At 45.4% G+C, this 21,255-nt stretch overlaps 1 protein-coding gene across 5 annotated transcripts in view; it reads right to left on the reverse strand.

The window, feature by feature from the left end:
• Nucleotides 1-1,525: 1,525 nt before the first annotated feature.
• lpin1a (lipin 1a) overlaps nt 1,526-21,255 on the reverse strand; it is a 50,062-nt gene continuing 30,332 nt past the window's right edge. For 2 of the 5 annotated variants that reach the window (XM_029675116.2, XM_029675118.2), the window contains exons 5-21: nt 17,974-18,090; nt 17,613-17,711; nt 17,010-17,124; nt 16,324-16,666; nt 16,036-16,129; nt 15,737-15,918; nt 11,546-11,639; nt 11,217-11,286; nt 10,351-10,443; nt 10,078-10,145; nt 9,638-9,776; nt 6,544-6,692; nt 6,276-6,362; nt 5,874-6,026; nt 5,209-5,323; nt 5,011-5,114; nt 1,526-4,864 (exon numbers count right to left, since the gene is read on the reverse strand). In XM_029675116.2, coding sequence (XP_029530976.2) covers nt 4,240-4,864; nt 5,011-5,114; nt 5,209-5,323; nt 5,874-6,026; nt 6,276-6,362; nt 6,544-6,692; nt 9,638-9,776; nt 10,078-10,145; nt 10,351-10,443; nt 11,217-11,286; nt 11,546-11,639; nt 15,737-15,918; nt 16,036-16,129; nt 16,324-16,666; nt 17,010-17,124; nt 17,613-17,711; nt 17,974-18,090 — 2,647 coding nt within the window. In that variant the 3' untranslated portion in view covers nt 1,526-4,239. Of the gene's footprint in view, nt 4,888-5,010; nt 5,115-5,208; nt 5,324-5,873; nt 6,027-6,275; nt 6,363-6,543; nt 6,693-9,637; nt 9,777-10,077; nt 10,146-10,350; nt 10,444-11,216; nt 11,287-11,545; nt 11,640-15,736; nt 15,919-16,035; nt 16,130-16,323; nt 16,667-17,009; nt 17,125-17,612; nt 17,712-17,973; nt 18,091-21,255 lie in introns of all 5 variants that reach the window. The other 3 variants (XM_029675117.2, XM_065025640.1, XM_029675119.2) reach the window with 3 other exon arrangements.

Consider the following 21,255-nt stretch of genomic DNA (forward strand, 5'->3'; position numbering starts at 1 on the left):
TGGAACCGCCATTCCCTCCTGCAGTTGATCGGATAGAACCTCATTTATTTTCTTGTGTCAAAGACATCCTTTCTGAGAAAATAGGTGTCCAGCACGTGATCTTTAAGACAAAGTTCTTCATAGAATGTATGTTGTCCATACAGAAAAAGTGCCTACAGATTTGTCCTGTCACTTGTCAGTACAAGACAGAGAAGGAGTCATAGCAGTGGTTCCCAACCAGGGGTCCTCGGACTAATCCACAAGGGGGTACTTGGGAAGAATCATGAGACCAGAGGCCTACTGGTAAAATGTACATGTACATGAGGGGGTACTTCAGGGGTACTCCGAGTAACGGAAAAAGGTTGGGAGCCACTGGCCTACTGTATATGACACAAGGCAGAGTGCTGTATGGAGAGTCTACCTGATGGGGGAATGGCGTTTCCTGGCTGTCTTACAGACTGAAACTTACTGGAACAAGACTCAAGGAGCCTAATATGATCAGCTGGCCTAATAAGGTTCTTGCGTTAGTTCCCAGCAACGAATGAGCAAAACAACTTAACAGAAAGAAAAGCCAGCTGAACTTACATAAAGACGGTGGAGCAGTTTCTGCAGATGAGCAAATGAGGAGCAGCTATCGTCTGGAGAACCCCGATGAGTTCCTATTCCAATCTTTTCCAGTTGTCTTGTCATCTTTTCTCCTCTCATCATTCACAATCAAATACTTTAAAAGCAGAATTACTCATTTCATGTGGATGGAAACATTTTCATAGCCAAGAGATATCAACTATGGCAGAGACCACTGCCTACAGAGTGGGGAAAGTAAAGTTGTCACTCAGGGACTAATGCCTTCAATAAAAAAACGTTTTACGTATTCGATTTTTTTAATGATAAACATAATTGTCTGTAAATAATCTCCTACTGATTCCCTGACAACTATTGAACAAATTGAAAGAAAATAATACTTTACCCTACCGTCTCTCACACGCAGATGTTGTAGATGAGGCAACTAATAAGTGGAAGTAAAACCGTTGTTGTGCAGTTCTGTTCTCTGGAGCCCCTCCGGTCCATCCCAAATCACATTTTATTGGTAGCGTACACGTATTTAGCAGATGTTATTGCGGGTGTATAGCAAAATGCTTGATTCATCTGACTAAACTTCAGACTGGTTTAAATAATATAATCAGTTGTGTTATTGTTATTGTAAAAATAACTTCACGTGATCCCCGTGAGTATCAGGCAGATCTGTCGGTGAGCTGATTACTGTACATGGGCTTTATATGAAAAGGTGTTATAAGTATATCTTCCACTAGATGACAGTAGGTTATCCAGCCTTCACAAAGCCATGGAGCAACACCATGGTAGACATGGGTAGTACGGGTGTTCGTTTTGCTCTGTAGAGTGGAATGAATCATGGTCCTGTTACTTTTCAGTCATGTGGTCAGGAAAAACTCTAAAACTCAAGAAATACTACACACATGCTCTCTCTGCATCTGGTTTCATATCATGTTCACTACAGGGAGGAGAAAGGAGAGACATACACATCCAATCCATCAACAATCAACTTTGCATTTATTGAAAAACCTATTTCCATTATAGCTATTTTCATACTGGATTGTTAACCTATACAACATGACACAGTGCTAGAGTAATTGACTCTGTACATCTCAGAAACAAACTAACGAGGGTAGAGACAGCCACGGCATACTGTAAGGCAACAAGCTCGTTGTTTATATAGATCTTTCACAGAAAGAATACAGTCATTTCATCTGAATATACAGTAGTACTTTAACATACTTGGAACAAATCTTGTGACAGTACAGTAAAGGGAGAACAGAAGACAATGACACAGAGGAGGAGTAAAACACAACAACAGTGATATCACGTGCCTCCATTGACTCATCCATCCATCCATCCATTATCCTCCTAATACCAACACACCTCTTCGGTTGGTGGTAAATCCAACATCTCACATTAGTCGCCATGTCACAATACTCCTGAACCATGGCAAATGGATGTTTCAACCATCCCACTGGTAGTCAATTCAACCAAAGTGAATGTAAAAGGTGTTGAAAGTAATCAACACGGCACATGACACAGGGACGGCGGGAACCTTCTCTCCTCCATAGTGATGCAATCAGCTTTTATAGTGGTCATCAATATGATCAATAAAAAAAGAGAGAAATACTGTATCACAGTGTTAGTATTCATTCCGGTAATGCAGGACGTCTTCAATATCCATCCGTATTACACACAGGATAACATTGGCAATTGCACAATATACATATGCTGATACACATTCCACGGTAGCCACCCATAGAAACATCCTGCCACCTCCTCTGTTCACAACAGAGATCTGATTGGACAGACGGACTATGTCGTTAGTGCTTTGTGCTTTAAAACCCTTTGGGGAGGTTCAGAACCGTCAAGGCTGTTGTGCATTCTAATTGCTGAAATTACAAGGAGCGACAGTTCAATTTAACCTGTTTGTCCAAGTTCTTTGTATCTAAGTAGTAGATTCTAGAATTCAGGAGAATGTTGATTGGTTGACTGTAGAATATCTCAATGGTTTCGCTTCAGTGGACACTATAAGTCTGTCAGTGCAAAAATGTTGTTAGCCTTAAGGTCAAACTACTGTAGTCCAGCAGCCAGCCACTTTTACTGACAATGTTTCTGAATTCGATCGCTAAAAAAGGTTGCACTATGTACAAATTTGAGAATGAACATCAAAACTCTATTCAGATTCAATCACATAAACACAATATTTAAAGTGAAATAAAAACCAAAGCCCAAATCCAAGTGCGTTCACAAGCTGCTCGCTTAAAAATGTGATATTAATTAAATAGTTCATACATTTGTAGGTTTCTCTCATCTCGCAGTTACACACAGAGTTTAAGATGATGGACCACCAAAGCAGAGGACATAATATGTTTTCTACGGTCTGCACAATGTTACCTGTTAATGTTAGCCAAAACCATGACACTGCACACAGAGAGAATCGGACAGGTCATCAAATCAAATCAAATTGTTTTTGTCACATGCGCCCAACATAACAGGTGTAGACCTCAGCACAGGTGGCAAATGCCATTTGATTTGATTTGATGACATGTGTGTCACGGTCCGTGGAAACCCACGGAGTGGCGGAGAAACGAAGACAAAGACGACTGCTAAAACTGACAACCTGAGTTTTCTTGCACGGCTTACTGTCAAGAGTAACGTCAGTTTCACGCGAGGCTTTTCTCAGGTGTTTGGTTACATGACCATATAAGGACTGTTGACGACTATGGGCGAGAGGCATCAACGAGAGAGACAGCCCTCCTCTGTGCCTTGTTAACAATAGTGTGGAGCTGCACTGGTTACCTGTTTCAGTTCAGTTGATCACTAACATATCTATCATACACAGAACATGACAACAACAACAAAAACGGAAGAATAAAAACCGAATATAGAATGCTACTTACTAGAGCGGAAACGCGCTTTAAAACGCATTTATTCAATGTTTTACTTAACTCTATTTCTTGTACTGCACTGTTGGTTACGGGCTTGGAAGTAAGCATTTCACGGTAAGGTCTACACCTGTTGTATTCGGGGGCATGTGACAAATAACATTTGTTTTGATTATATTGACAAATGTTTGGAGGTCGAACTGAATTATCGCCATGCGCTATAATAATAGCGCTAGTTGAGCATAACCCTGCTTTGTTCGACATTTATTACATTCGCACTTCATGTGATCGTCAGATCTGAACGTGTCAACCGAACATGCATCGCGGTTTACTGTACCCACATTGGAGACTAAAAGTGCTAGAATCAATCGGGCAATGCTAATTGGGTGAAATAGCTGTCGTTGATAGGCTGTTCCTCACAGTGATTTCCCCCAGGTTGACTGAATCGGTGCTTCTTGTCGGAGTTGCAGCTACTGCAAGTGTATGTATATAAGTAGCATCTTTTGCACCTGATGAACAGTAGGCTAGGTATTGTAGAGCAGAACACTGAGGAGTAGAACACAAATAGGAAAGGTGAGTAAATACCACTCAGTGCTAACATGCCTGTTGTTGTCGGAGAGAACTTCCACTAGTGCATAAGTGTGCACATGGCAACCATGTGTGTGTTAAGGTCTGCTTATGCATTGCTGTGCGTGTGTGTGTGTGTATGTGTGTGTCTGTGTGTGACATTAGAGCAGAGACATGCTTCTTTCATTTGCACGCCGTCATCATCATAAATGTGTCTCTCCCTTTCCTTCCCAGATTGCACACAGGTCACTTATGGGGTGGTCTGGTGTGGAAGTGGGTCTCCACAGCTGATTTCCAGAGGATGGTCAGGGGTGTGGACCAAGGGCTGGTCAGGGGTGTGGACCAAGGGCTGGTCAGGGGTGTGGACCAAGGGCTGGTCAGGAGTGTGGACCTGGGGTTGATCAGGGCTGTGGATCTGTGGCTGATCAGGGCTGTGGACCTGGGGTTGACCAGGGCTGTGGATCTGTGGCTGATCAGGGCTGTGGACCTGGGGCTGATCAGGGCTGTGGATTTCAGGCTGATCAGGGCTGTGGACCTGGGGCTGATCAGGGCTGTGGACCTGGTGCTGATCAGAGCTGTGGACCTGGGGCTGATCAGAGCTGTGGACCTGGGGCTGATCAGAGCTGTGGACCTGGGGCTGATCAGAGCTGTGGACCTGGGGCTGATCAGAGCTCTGGACCTGGGGCTGATCAGAGCTCTGGACCTGGGGCTGATCAGAGCTGTGGACCTGGGGCTGATCAGGGCTGTGGATCTGGGGCAGCTGTTCTCTCCAGTAGGTGAACTGGCTGAAGGTGTCAGGGCAGGAGAAGTCCGAGACGTGACCTCTGATCAACAGGGGGAAGACGTGGTCCACCACCTCACACAGACGACCATACCTGGAAGGAACAGGAACAGAAACCTACTTCACTTCATTTACTTTCATTGTTCATTAGACAGAGACAGACAGAGCTACTGAGGGAGAGAGAGACATTGAGGGAGGAAGATGGAGGGATAAAGAAAGAGACAGAGAGGTCTGACTTACGATGAGATGTTGGTCCGGGCGTGTTCCTGTATCAGCTCTCCCTTGGGGTTGACTGTGAAGATCCTGTTTAGGGGAACGCCCACCTCCTTATAGGAATACACATCCTAAACAACACAACAACAACAACTGTAACAATGACTGACGTACTATCCAAAACAACCATACACAACCACAACAGAACAGAACAACAGCTCTCACCGTGGCTCTGTTGCCGAAGGCTGCGTAGAAAGGCTCAGTGTTGGGGTGGAACAGCTGCTTCACGTCGGTCAGACACTCAATCTTAAACCTCTCAGGCTTCTTCTCTATCACCTCCCTACAGGACAGGACAAGACAGGACAGGGAGGATAGGGCAGGGATGCCAGGACAGGACAAGACAGGACAGGGAGGATAGGGCAGGGATGCCAGGACAGGACAAGACAGGACAGGGAGGATAGGGCAGGGATGACAAGACAGGACAGGGAGGATAGGGCAGGGATGACAAGACAGGACAGGAAGGATAGGGCAGGGATGACAGGACAGGACGACAGGTTAGGACAGGAAGGACAAAACAGGAAACACAGGTTGACAGGACAGGACGAAAAGATCAGGACAGGAAGGACGACAGGACAGGAAGGTCAGAATGATCGTTATATAATATAGGGATGTCTCTTCTATATAAGCTACTGTGGTCCCGTGTGGCTCAGTTGGTTTAGCATGGTGCTCGACACGTCAGGGTTGTGGGTTTTATCCCCATGGGGGACCAGTATGAAAATGTATGCTGTGGATAAGAGCGCCTGCTAAAATGTACTGTACATTGTTCTCTATTGTGTTTGACGCCTCTGCTGTGTTTATTTTGACGGTGATGATGTGTGTGTGTTCCTCACCTGTGCAGGGCTGAGAACAGGCTGCTGGGGCTGAGTAGGACAGGTCCTATAGGCAGCATGGTTCCTCTCTCATTGACCCAGTGGAGATACCCCCTCGTCATATCAGCCATACCTATGGCCCTTGCAGAGCAGTACATGAACTTATAACCGTTCCTGAGAGAGAGAGGGAGGGAGAGATTACATTTTTTTAAACTCTCCTAGTAAGTCCTAAGAGAGATGGAGGAGACAGGAGTTCAACTAAATGGCTGCTTTCAGGATGGTGCAACGTACTAAAGCCAAACACCACGATTAAAGCTGACATGATTCACTCATCTTACACTGAGGCATATTCTGAATGTGAGCCCTGTTTCATAACTCTAACGGCCACCTATAGTTATGTAACTCCTGTTGTGTGAGACTCACTGGCTGACTCGGTGGAAGAGGCGGGCAATGCCCTGGTGGGTCCAATCTTTGCCCAGCGTTGGCAGGATGTGGCCCAGGGTGTCAGATCTGAAAAAGAGGATGGTGCTCGCCACATGTAATTAGACTATCATTAACAGATATAACGTGATCACATACAACTGCCAATACACACACACACACACACACACACACACACACACACACACACACACACACACACACACACACACACACACACACACACACACACACACACACACACACTTACCTGGTGATGGTGCCGTCAATGTCTGAGATGACAATCTTGTCGTCCCAGCTCCAGAGATAGATGGTGCCCTGGCAGCGACAGGTGCCCTGGTACTGAGTGGTCACACTGAACACCACCTCATTAGGACCCTCCTTCAACTGAAGACTGGCCTGAGGACAGAAAGACTACATTACCCATACACCCTCTACTAACTCTAATGGTGCGTTCAAGACAACTCGGCAAACTCTGAGATCCCGACTAGGAAGTCTTTCGACCTCCCACTTCAGTGCGTTCAAGTTGTCAACACCTGAAGGAATCTTTTGTTTGCAGAGATGCTATATGCCTCTTGCTAAAGTGTTTAAAGAAGAGAGGAAATGCATTAGGTAAGAATACATATTTTTATGTAAACGATGAAGGCCGCCATGTTTTTTGTTGACTCTGCCAACCCTGATGTCCTTGCCGTGTCTGAATCCTGGCTTAGGAAGGCCACCAAAAATTCGGAGATTTCCATACCCAAATATAACATTTTCCGTCAAGATTGAACTGCCAAAGGGGGAGGAGTTGCAGTCTACTGCAGAGATAGCCTGCAAAATAATGTCATACTTTCCAGGTGCATACCCAAACAGTTCGAACTACTGATTTTTAAAATTACTCTCTCCAGAAATAAGTCTCTCACTGTTGCCGCATGTTGACCCCCGTCAGCTCCCAGCTGTGCCCTGGACACCATTTGTGAATTGATCGCCCCCCATCTAGCTTCAGAGTTTGTTCTGTTAGGTGACCTAAACTGGGATATGCTTAACACCCCGGCAGTCCTACAATCTAAGCTAGATGCCCTCAATCTCACACAAATCATCAAGGAACCCACCAGGTACAACCCTAAATCTGTAAACAAGGGCACCCTCATAGACGTTATCCTGACCAACTGGCCCTCCAAAGACACCTCTGCTGTCTTCAACCAGGATCTCAGCGATCACTGCCTCATTGCCTGTATCCGCTACGGGTCCGCAGTCAAACGACCACCCCTCATTACTGTCAAACACTCCCTAAAACACTTCTGCGAGCAGACCTTTCTAATCGACCTGGCCCGGGTATCCTGGAAGGATATTGACCTCATCCAGTCAGTTGAGGATGCCTGGTCATTCTTTAAAAGTAACTTCCTCACCATCTTAGATAAGCATGCTCCGTTCAAAAAAAATGCAGAACTAAGAACAGATATAGCCCTTGGTTCACTCCAGACCTGACTGCCCTCGACCAGCACAAAAACATCCTGTGGCGGACTGCAATAGCATCGCAATAGCATCGTCTCCGTGATATGCAACTGTTCAGGGAAGTCAGGAACCAATACACGCAGTCAGTCAGGAAAGCAAAGGCCAGCTTCTTCAAGCAGAAATTTGCATCCTGTAGCTCTAACTCCAAACATTTCTGGGACACTGTAAAGTCCATGGAGAACAAGAGCACCTCCTCCCAGCTGCCCACTGCACTGAGGCTAGGTAACACGGTCACTACCGATAAATCCATGATAATCGAAAACTCCAACAAGCATTTCTCAATGGCTGGCCATGCCTTCCTCCTGGCTACTCCAACCTCGGCCAACAACTCCCTCCCCCGGTCGCCGGTGCACCTCAGACACGCACAAGGTACTAAACGATATCATAACCGCCATCGATAAAAGACAGTACTGTGCAGCCGTCTTCATCGACCTGGCCAAGGCTTTCGACTCTGTCAATCACCATATTCTTATCGGCAGACTCAGTAGCCTCGGTTTTTCTAATGACTGCATTGCCTGGTTCACCAACTACTTTGCAGACAGAGTTCAGTGTGTCAAATCGGAGGGCATGTTGTCCGGTCCTCTGGCAGTCTCTATGGGGGTGACACAGGGTTCAATTCTCGGGCCGACTCTTTTCTCTGTATATATCAATGATGTTGCTCTTGCTGCGGGCGATTCCCTGATCCACCTCAACGCAGACGACACCATTCTGTATACTTCTGGCCCTTCCCTGGACACTGTGCTATCTAACCTCCAAACGAGCTTCAATGCCATACAACACTCCTTCCGTGGCCTCCAACTGCTCTTAAACGCTAGTAAAACCAAATGCATGCTTTTCAACCGTTCGCTGCCTGTACCCGCACGCCCGACTAGCATCACCACCCTGGATGGTTCCGACCTATAATATGTAGACATCTATAAGTACCTAGGTGTCTGGCTAGACTGTAAACTCTCCTTCCAGACTCATATCAAACATCTCCAATCTAAAATCAAATCTGGAGTCGGCTTTCTATTCCGCAACAAAGCCTCCTTCACTCACGCCGCCAAACTTACCCTAGTAAAACTGACTATCCTACCGATCCTCGACTTCGGCGATGTCATCTACAAAGTAGCTTCCAATACTCTACTCAGCAAACTGGATGCAGTTTATCACAGTGCCATCCGTTTTGTTACTAAAGCACCTTATACCACCCACCACTGCGACCTGTATGCTCTAGTCGGCTGGCCCTCGCTACATATTCGCCGCCAGACCCACTGGCTCCAGGTCATCTACAAGTCCATGCTAGGTAAAGCTCCGCCTTATCTCAGTTCACTGGTCACGATGGCAACACCCATCCGTAGCACGCGCTCCAGCAAGTGTATCTCACTGATCATCCCTAAAGCCAACACCTCATTTGGCCGCCTTTCCTTCCAGTTCTCTGCTGCCTGTGACTGGAAAGAATTGCAAAAATAGCTGAAGTTGGAGACTTTTATCTCCCTCACCAACTTCAAACATCTGCTATCTGAGCAACTAACCGATCGCTGCAGCTGTACATAGTCCATCGGTAAATAGCCCACCCAATTTACCTACCTCATCCCCATAATGTTTTTATTTATTTACTTTTCTGCTCTTTTGCACACCAGTATCTCTACCTGCACATGACCATCTGATAATTTATCACTCCAGCGTTAATATGCAAAATTGTAATTAACCCTGCTACTGATTGGTTCAACTGAAGACTTGCCTGAGAAAACACAGTTCAACATCACCCCATCAAAAGATGTGAGAAGTATTGTGTTTCTCACCAGCAGTTCTGAGATCAGAAGTTAGCTTAACAGAGGTTAGGGGAACAGTGTTGAGTCTCTCACCAGCTGCTCTGGGGTCAGTCTGAGGGTCTTCCTGTAGAAGACACTACCAGGCGTGAGAAGAGGCTCGGGCTGGCAGGATTCTGAGTCCTGATTGGACGGTCTGTGTTCCTCATCGCTGGAGGAAGACTCCTCCTTCATTCTGTGTTACATCAACAGATACAACAACAGTTCAGCTATAATGTCTGATTATTTGAACAGAATATTAAAAGAAATATTTTAAAAAATAGCCTATAAACCTCTAGGGGCGGTTTCCTGGATTCAAATGAATTAAAATTCTTTTTAGTCCAGGATTAGGCTTAATCTGTGTCCATGAAACCACCCCCTGTTGTGTACTTTCTTCAAGGATATGCAAACTAAGGTATATAAATGTGTACTCAACATAGTTAATTCATATTGCACATATATCGTAAACTGTTCTGGTGTTAGAGAAGTGTCATTACCCATTGACTGAAGCCATGCTGAGAGAGGTCTCTCCCCCGTCTCCAACTCCTATCTCAGACACTGAGTCCTGGGGACAGACAACCAGTCACACACTCATACAACAGCCAGGACACACTAGCACTAGTCAAAAAGGCAAGTGGTGTCCAGCATTGTAACTTCTGCGGAGGTTCCCAAATGGTTATGGAAGTGTGTTCAGGAGGTATGTGTGTTACAGAGGTGTGTGTTACAGAGGTGTGTGTGTTGTGTGTGTGTGTGTGTGTGTGTGTGTGTACCGATTTGGAGTCGCTGTTCCTGCTGCGCCATGAGAACCACCAGCGGCCTCCTTTCTTGGGCATCTTCTCCTTCATGATGTTCTCCACCGTGGCCTGAAGCAAACGCACACAGTTCCTGACCAAAAACCCAACTCAACAAAACCACTAAAACACAAAAAACACAGAGATACAAAAACCCAAACGCAAAAAACGTGAAGCAAGTGTGTCCGTGTGACTGGATGATGGCGATCTAAGGAAGAGAGGCAGCAAGAGGGAGGGAAACACAGAGACTGGGAGAGAGAGAAGTAGAGGGACAGACAGACAGACAGACAGACAGACAGACAGACAGACAGACAGACAGACAGACAGACAGACAGACAGACAGCTGAAACCAAAGGGACCCACAGGGCTGGAGCCAAACAGACTGGGTAAACAGTAGGAGAAGAGGCCAAAGGCAGAGTACACATAACTCAGGCAGGAGTGCTGAAGACACACAAGACAGGGCCAAATGGGAGGTGAGATGGAGGGAGAACAAATTAGAAAAGGGAAAAACAAAGGGGGAAGAAAGACTCAAGTGTTAGGAGGAGACGTGGTTCAGGAGAACGCTTTTTAGTGTACAGGAAGTCCAAAGCGAGACAGAAGACAGAAGAATTCAGACAAAAACAAAACACGTGAAGCCAGACGCAGAACCAGATTTAGCTAGAAGGGTTACAGTTGGACTTCTCTCTTTACATTGCAAAATGATTTGCGTTTTAAACCTCTCAGGTAAAACCACTCAGGTACCCAAATGTAGCACACTATTTGACATTAGCACACAGTCTCATCACCAAGTCGAGTAGCCTAGATGCTATGCTAATAGCATGTTGCTAATGTTACTGAGGTTTTACCATTGGCAGGGGCTTCTGATACACCTGCATAGCCAGCATGAGAGGGGCTGCGGTGGTCCAGTTGTAGTACCTGGAGGAGAACAGACACAAACATAAGATCACTGTTGTATCTTTAGTGTCTGCAGTTCATTTTTTATCGGTAGTATACAGTACATACATACTTCTCCAATCAGATCAGGACAACATAGAACATCTGGATGGATGTGGATGGGTCAGATTCAATGATATACGGAGGACTACGTCAGAAAAGCAGGAATTCCGGATTAATCGGGAACGATCACATCTTTACTGCTATGAGGTTAAAGGTTAGTTAGAAGTATTTTACGTACTTGGTTCCAATCTTGACCACCAGGTTGGGATCGTCGATGATGGAGGGGTTTTCAGTGAACTGCTGGTAAGAGATGGCTCTCTCCTGGAACTGTTCTGTAGAGACACACAGACAGGAGAGGGTTAATATAACTGTTCTATAGAGACACACAGACAGGAGAGGGTTAATATAACTGTTCTATAGAGACACACAGACAGGAGAGGGTTAATATAACTGTTCTATAGAGGCACACAGACAGGAGAGGGTTAATATAACTGTTCTATAGAGACACACAGACAGGAGAGGGTTAATATAACTGTTCTATAGAGACACACAGACAGGAGAGGGTTAATATAACTGTTCTATAGAGACACGCAGACAGGAGAGGGTTAATATAACTGTTCTATAGAGACACACAGACAGGAGAGGGTTAATATAACTGTTCTATAGAGACACACAGACAGGAGAGGGTTAATATAACTGTTCTATAGAGGCACACAGACAGGAGAGGGTTAATATAACTGTTCTAAAGAGACACACAGACAGGAGAGGGTTAATATAACTGTTCTGTAGAGGCACACCGACAGGAGAGGGTTAATATAACTGTTCTGTAGAGACACACAGACAGGAGAGGGTTAATATAACTGTTCTATAGAGACACACAGACAGGAGAGGGTTAATATAACTGTTCTATAGAGACACACAGACAGGAGAGGGTTAATATAACTGTTCTATAGAGACACACAGACAGGAGAGGGTTAATATAACTGTTCTATAGAGACACACAGACAGGGAGGGTTAATATAACTGTTCTATAGAGACACACAGACAGGAGAGGGTTAATATAACTGTTCTATAGAGACACACAGACAGGAGAGGGTTAATATAACTGTTCTATAGAGACACACAGACAGGAGAGGGTTAATATAACTGTTCTATAGAGACACACAGACAGGAGAGGGTTAATATAACTGTTCTGTAGAGACACACAGACAGGAGAGGGTTAATATAACTGTTCTATAGAGACACACAGACAGGAGAGGGTTAATATAACTGTTCTATAGAGACACACAGACAGGAGAGGGTTAATATAACTGTTCTATAGAGACACACAGACAGGAGAGGGTTAATATAACTGTTCTATAGAGGCACACAGACAGAAGAGGGTTAATATAACTGTTCTATAGAGGCACACAGACAGGGGAGGGTTAATATAACTGTTCTATAGAGGCACACAGACAGGAGAGGGTTAATATAACTGTTCTATAGAGACACACAGACAGGGGAGGGTTAATATAACTGTTCTATAGAGACACACAGACAGGAGAGGGTTAATATAACTGTTCTATAGAGACACACAGACAGGAGAGGGTTAATATAACTGTTCTATAGAGACACACAGACAGGAGAGGGTTAATATAACTGTTCTGTAGAGACACACAGACAGGAGAGGGTTAATATAACTGTTAATATAACTGTTCTATAGAGACACACAGACAGGAGAGGGTTAATATAACTGTTCTATAGAGACACACAGACAGGAGAGGGTTAATATAACTGTTCTATAGAGACACACAGACAGGAGAGGGTTAATATAACTGTTCTATAGAGACACACAGACAGGAGAGGGTTAATATAACTGTTCTATAGAGACACACAGACAAGAGACACAGACAGGTTAATATAACTGTTCTATAGAGACACACAGACAGACAGGAGACACACAGACAGGTTAATATAACTGTTCTATAGAGACACACAGACAGGAGAGGGTTAATATAACTGTTCTATAGAGACACACAGACAGGAGAGGGTTAATATAACTGTTCTATAGAGACACACAGACAGGAGAGGGTTAATATAACTGTTCTATAGAGGCACACAGACAGGAGAGGGTTATAACTGTTCTATAGAGACACACAGACAGGAGAGGGTTAATATAACTGTTCTATAGAGACACACAGACAGGAGAGGGTTAATATAACTGTTCTATAGAGGCACACAGACAGGAGAGGGTTAATATAACTGTTCTATAGAGACACACAGACAGGAGAGGGTTAATATAACTGTTCTATAGAGACACACAGACAGGAGAGGGTTAATATAACTGTTCTATAGAGACACACAGACAGGAGAGAGGGTTAATATAACTGTTCTATAGAGACACACAGACAGGAGAGGGTTAATATAACTGTTCTATAGAGACACACAGACAGGAGAGGGTTAATATAACTGTTCTATAGAGACACACAGACAGGAGAGGGTTAATATAACTGTTCTATAGAGACACACAGACTGTTCTATAGAGACACAGACAGGGAGGGTTAATATAACTGTTCTATAGAGACACACAGACAGGAGAGGGTTAATATAACTGTTCTATAGAGACACACAGACAGGAGAGGGTTAATATAACTGTTCTATAGAGACACACAGACAGGAGAGGGTTAATATAACTGTTCTATAGAGACACACAGACAGGAGAGGGTTAATATAACTGTTCTATAGAGACACACAGACAGGAGAGGGTTAATATAACTGTTCTATAGAGACACACAGACAGGAGAGGGTTAATATAACTGTTCTATAGAGACACACAGACAGGAGAGGGTTAATATAACTGTTCTATAGAGACACACAGACAGGAGAGGGTTAATATAACTGTTCTATAGAGACACACAGACAGGAGAGGGTTAATATAACTGTTCTATAGAGACACACAGACAGGAGAGGGTTAATATAACTGTTCTATAGAGACACACAGACAGGAGAGGGTTAATATAACTGTTCTATAGAGACACACAGACAGGGAGAGGGTTAATATAACTGTTCTATAGAGACACACAGACAGGAGAGGGTTAATATAACTGTTCTATAGAGACACAGACAGACTGTTCTAGAGACACACAGACAGGAGAGGGTTAATATAACTGTTCTATAGAGACACACAGACAGGAGAGGGTTAATATAACTGTTCTATAGAGACACACAGACAGGAGAGGGTTAATATAACTGTTCTATAGAGACACACAGACAGAGAGGGTTAATATAACTGTTCTAGGACACACAGACAGGAGAGGGTTAATATAACTGTTCTATAGAGACACACAGACAGGAGAGGGTTAATATAACTGTTCTATAGAGACACACAGACAGGAGAGGGTTATAACTGTTCTATAGAGACACACAGACAGGAGAGGGTTAATATAACTGTTCTATAGAGACACACAGACAGGAGAGGGTTAATATAACTGTTCTATAGAGACACACAGACAGGAGAGGGTTAATATAACTGTTCTATAGAGACACACAGACAGGAGAGGGTTAATATAACTGTTCTATAGAGACACACAGACAGGAGAGGGTTAATATAACTGTTCTATAGAGACACACAGACAGGAGAGGGTTAATATAACTGTTCTATAGAGACACACAGACAGGAGAGGGTTAATATAACTGTTCTATAGAGACACACAGACAGGAGAGGGTTAATATAACTGTTCTATAGAGACACACAGACAGGAGAGGGTTAATATAACTGTTCTATAGAGACACAGACAGGAGAGGGTTAATATAACTGTTCTATAGAGACACACAGACAGGAGAGGGTTAATATAACTGTTCTATAGAGACACACAGACAGGAGAGGGTTAATATAACTGTTCTATAGAGACACACAGACAGGAGAGGGTTAATATAACTGTTCTATAGAGACACACAGACAGGAGAGGGTTAATATAACTGTTCTATAGAGACACACAGACAGGAGAGGGTTAATATAACTGTTCTATAGAGACACACAGACAGGAGAGGGTTAATATAACTGTTCTATAGAGACACACAGACAGGAGAGGGTTAATATAACTGTTCTATAGAGACACACAGACAGGAGAGGGTTAATATAACTGTTCTATAGAGGCACACAGACAGGAGAGGGTTAATATAACTGTTCTATAGAGACACACAGACAGGAGAGGGTTAATATAACTGTTCTATAGAGACACACAGACAGGAGAGGGTTAATATAACTGTTCTATAGAGACACACAGACAGGAGAGGGTTAATATAACTGTTCTATAGAGACACACAGACAGGAGAGGGCTGGATAGGTGAAAACAATGACAGCAAGTAGATGGAGCTACAATATCCAGTTATACCAGTAAGTCAAAGCTGACAGTATTGAGATGCAGCCCATGTGTTAAACGGCCAGTACCTTTTGTGATCTCTCTGTTGTCAGTGAGACCTCCACACAGGGAGATGGCGACGTTGGGCATGTCTCCCAGCTGGTCAGCGTAGCTGTCCACACCGCTGTCCATCCCACTGCTCCCCACCGACTGAGGTGATTGGTTGGTGCTCCGCGCCCCTGTCTCCGAGCCCCCTCTCACTGAACCGTCACTAAGGAACAGGGTCATCGGTTCAAGAGTGGGGGACGAGTGTTTGTGTAGGACAGAATAGGTGTGTGTGTGTTACAGGTGAGTGTGTGTGTGTGTGTGTGTGTGTGGGCCGTGTTACCTTTTAGGGAAGTACAGAGCAGCCACCTCTGGCTCCAGCTCAGTGATGTCATCCAGGTAGACTCCATCCGAGCCCAGGTGGTGGCTCCTCTTGTCTGCAGGTACAGCGTCACACGTTACCATGGATACAATGATTGACATGGCATTTTCATCCATTAACTTGACGTGTAGCTAATGGTGGAGGCAATCACATCTACAGACGTGAAAGCATGCTGAGTGACAGCTGACATTCAAATTCTGCAATCTAAACTCCACTCCGCTTGCGAGGCGATGGTTCGAGAAGACGTACCTTTCCTCTTGGATGGGGAGTCTGTGCGTCTGACCGGGCTGCTCCTCTGGCCCCCCTCATCCAGTTCTGACAGCAACCTGGAGGCCATCAGCCCCTCCACCTCTCTACAGGCTGCCCCTACTAACTCCATGTCCCTTCCAGCAACGGGCCCAGCCGTGTTGTTACCAGGCTGGGGCATGTACGGGTTGAGGGATGGGGGGCCATTGTCTGGGTGGCTCTGGGTCTGGCCAGGGGGGCCACAGTCTCCGGGGATGGTTCTGAAGTGTGTGCTGTCACACACAGGGATGGAGACAGGGGACTTCATCCCAGAATCTTGCATCTGGGGCGGAGGGAGGTAGGAGGGCTAGAGGTGGAGAGAGGGAAAGAGAGAGCGAGAGGAGAGAGTAAGGAAGAAGAAAGCACGCTACAGCAAGGACGCGGGAGGCCGGGTGTCAATAGTAGAGAAGAAGAGAGAGGAGAGAGAGGAGAGAGAGAGGATGTGTGGTTAGCGTGAGCGCTAGGGTAAAATAATGTCCTCAGCTGCTCTCGTGGAAGATGATTAAAGTGGTTAAAGTTCAGTGCTGATTCCTGGATCACTGTGTGGACTACAGCTAGACATACTGTCTCTCTGAATCGTTCTCTTCCCCCCCTCCCTCTATGACTCTCTTTTTCTATTGCCCTCCCTCCCTCCCTCCCTCCCTCTGTACCTTAGCAGCTTGTGGCAGCTCCCCCCAGGCCCACAGAATCTCAGGGTTGTCTTTGCTCTGATTGGTCAGCTCCGAGTCACTCTTCGGAGTGGAGGGGCGGGAGCCACCGGGGCTGCTGAGTGACAGACACACAGAGAGATGTGATTGGTTGAGCCAGCACTACACTGACTCATGGACACTGACTCATGGACATGGACAAACAATACAGCACAAACCCACTGGGATTTTTTTTGATTGAATCAATGTTGTTTCCACGTCATTTCAACCAAACAATTATATGTGTTGACGTTGAATTAACCTGGAAAACTGATTGGATTTGCAAAAAGTCATCAACGTAAGAGAATTTCGTATAGTTTTCACCTTACTTTGAACCTAAATCCAATGATATGGTGACATATTTGGTTGATTTCACTTTAGTAAACAACTCAACCAAATGTGAATCAAAACTATATGTTGAACTGTGCCCAGTGGGAAGACTCTGCTGGTTTCTGTCCCATGGTTTTAGACAATATGTAGTTGGTCCGAAATTAAACGAAGGATAACTTTTATTAAGGCTTAATTAAGCTATACTGAAAAGTGAAATTGGATGGTGACATGACTTACCTGACAGGAGAAGGGAAGACAGAAGTCTGCTGTGGACAGGAGATGGACAGACCACCACTAGGAGGGATAGACAGAGTACGTGTCTGCTCTATTATAGCACTGAAAGGGGAGAGAAAGAGGGGAGAGGGAGACAGACATACAGAGAGAACAACTGTCAGCCATACGCAGTTATTTTAATCTACAAAGGCATACGACAAGATGAGTCGAACCAAACTGTGTATTATTCTATTCTATTCTATTCTAGTCATGTCTGGTGTGTGTGTGTGTGTGTGTGTGTGTGTGTGTGTGTGTGTGTGTGTGTGTGTGTGTGTGTGTGTGTGTGTGTGTGTGTGTCTGTGTGTGTTGGGTCATATTTATGTACCTCTGTGAGCGTGCCCAGTCTGCATCAGAGTGTGTGTATGTTGTGTTCTGGGTGTAGTTGCTGCTCAACACACTGGCCTTAGGGCCCTGCTCTCCATTGAGCTCCCGAGAAGAGGCCCTGAGACAGTGAGAGAGAGAGAGAGAGAGAGAGAGAGAGAGAGAGAGAGAGAGAGAGACGTTAGCAGCAACAACACACACGCAAACCCATGCACACACAGGCACAGACACAGACGTACACACAGAGATATCATACACAGTGTTTTCTCAGGCCTCTTTTGCTGTATGTTGGTTTGTGTAGTGAGGTGCGTACTGGCGGCAGAGAAGTCAGGCGCAGGAGAGCGGAAACTCATTTACAACTCTGTCCTTTAATATCCATAAACCACCGTCAACAGAACAATAATGTAAATGGGTCAAACAAAACCCGGTAAATACCAGCATACCGGGCATAAGCACTACAAGAAACAATACACAACATGTAATTGATGGAATTGGAACCAGGTGTGATGGATGACAAGACAAAACCAATGGAAAATGAAAAGTGGATCAGCGATGGCTAGAAAGGTCGGTGACCGACCGAACGCAGCCGGAGCAAGGAGAGGGACCGACTTTGGCGGAAGTCGTGACAGTTTGATGTGTATGAGGATGTGAATCCAGTTGCAGCACTGGAAGTATTGGTACAATTATTAATGCCAATAGTATTTATGAGAAATATTAATATCCTAACCCTAAACCTAACCCTAATTCTAACCCGAACCCTAATTGTAACCCTAACCCTAAACCTAACCCCTAAACTGAAAATAGCCTTCCGGGTTGGAGCGAGCAGTCGCATCCGCACTTCGGTCTGCACTTCGGTCTGCAGGTAGTATAACTTTTCATTACATTTCATTACATTTCATTATAGTACAACGGTTTGATTTGTCTAATCTTAGCAATTTCTTCTTAGCTAGCTACATAGCCGTCTTTGTATCAAAGATAATTGCGTAATTATCGTATTTCGTCGTCCTAACGTAGTCTACACTGCTATCTGCCCAGCAGCTAGCCAGCTAGCTAACGCCCACCGTCTACATAGCTAGCTACATAGCCGTCTCTGTATCAAAGATAATTGTGTAGATAATTGTGTAGTCTAGAGCGATTTTCTAGGTTACCTAGCCAGCTATTGTCGTTCTTTTAACGCAACGTAACGTAATCAACACTGCTAGCTAGCCAGCTAGCCCCTGAATCAACAACGCAGCCACTGCCAGCTAGCCTACAAAGTCAACAACGCAGCCACTGCCAGCTAGCCTACTTCAGCAGTACTGTATAATTTTTAATCATTTTAGTCAATAAGAATAGCAGCACTGTAGAAACTATTACCCTCAACTGAACGACTTGATTAGTGTAGTGTTAGCTAGCTACATAGTTGTCTTTGCTGTCTTCGTATCCAAGATAATTGTGTAGTTTAGAGTGTGTAGTTTTTAGAGTGATTATCTTAATTTACCGAGGTTAGCTAGCCAGCTATTTGTCGTCCTTAACGTAGGAGACACTGCTAGCTAGCCAACAGCTAGCCAACGTCTACCGATTAGAACTCAACAACCCGGTCGCATTCCGCCTCGCTCCACAGGTAGTATCACATTTTCATTTCATTTCATTACAGTACAACGGTTTGATTTGTTTGATCGTAGCTAGCTACATAGCTAGCTACATAGCCGTCTCTGTATCAAAGATAATTGTGTAGTCTAGAGCGATTTTCTAGGTTACCTAGCCAGCTATTGTCGTTCTTTTAACGCAACGTAACGTAATCAACACTGCTAGCTAGCCAGCTAGCCCCGAATCAACAACGCAGCCACTGCCAGCTAGCCTACAATGTCAACAACGCAGCCACTGCCAGCTAGCCTACTTCAGCAGTACTGTATCATTTTTAATCATTTTAGTCAATAAGATTCTTGCTACGTAAGCTCAACTTTCTGAACATTCGAGACGTGTAGTCCACTTGTCATTCCAATCTCCTTTGCATTAGCGTAGCCTCTTCTGTAGCCTGTCAACTATGTGTCTGTCTATCCCTGTTCTCTCCTCTCTGCACAGACCATACAAACGCTCCACACCGCGTGGCCGCGGCCACCCTAATCTGGTGGTCCCAGCGCGCACGACCCACGTGGAGTTCCAGGTCTCCGGTAGCCTCTGGAACTGCCGATCTGCGGCCAACAAGGCAGAGTTCATCTCAGCCTATGCCTCCTCCAGTCCTCGACTTCTTGGCACTGACGGAAACATGGATCACCACAGATAACACTGCTACTCCTACTGCTCTCTCTTCGTCCGCCCACGTGTTCTCGCACACCCCGAGAGCTTCTGGTCAGCGGGGTGGTGGCACCGGGATCCTCATCTCTCCCAAGTGGTCATTCTCTTTTCTCCCCTTACCCATCTGTCTATCGCCTCCTTTGAATTCCATGCTGTCACAGTTACCAGCCCTTTCAAGCTTAACATCCTTATCATTTATCGCCCTCCAGGTTCCCTCGGAGAGTTCATCAATGAGCTTGATGCCTTGATAAGCTCCTTTCCTGAGGACGGCTCACCTCTCACAGTTCTGGGCGACTTTAACCTCCCCAAAGCTCTTTGCCACCTTCTCCTCCCTCCTTTACTAGAATCCTCCTCCCCTCCCCCTCCTCCTCCCTCTGCAGATGACTCCCAACCTCGCTCAACCTATTTTGAAAAACCTATCTCCCTATTCTGAAGGACTCTCTATGTCCCCTATCCTCCAGGCCCGGCTCGGTCCTCCCCTCCCCGCTCCGTGGCTCGACATCCGATCCTCCCGGGCAGCCGAGCGGAAATGGAGAAAACTTGCCACCCTGCGGACCTGGCATCCTTTCACTCCCTCCTCTCTACATTTTCCTCTTCTGTCAAACCACTTTCTACCACTCTAAATTCCAAGACACTGCTGGTTCTGCAGATCACACTGCCCTACCCTGTGCTCTGACCCTGTGCTTTCTCCCCCTCTCTCCAGATGAAATCTCGCGTCTTGTGACGGCCGGCCGCCCAACAACCTGCCCGCTTGACCCTATCCCCTCCTCTCTTCTCCAGACCATTTCCGGAGACCTTCTCCCTTACCTCACCTCGCTCATCAACTCATCCCTGACCGCTGGCTACGTCCCTTCCGTCTTCAAGAGAGCGAGAGTTGCACCCCTTCTGAAAAAACCTACACTCGATCCCTCCGATGTCAACAACTACAGACCAGTATCCCTTCTTTCTTTTCTCTCCAAAACCCTTGAACGTGCCGTCCTTGGCCAGCTCTCCCGCTATCTCTCTCAGA

This window comes from Oncorhynchus nerka, linkage group LG12, assembly GCF_034236695.1.
Source record: "Oncorhynchus nerka isolate Pitt River linkage group LG12, Oner_Uvic_2.0, whole genome shotgun sequence".
Taxonomy (NCBI): domain Eukaryota; kingdom Metazoa; phylum Chordata; class Actinopteri; order Salmoniformes; family Salmonidae; genus Oncorhynchus; species Oncorhynchus nerka.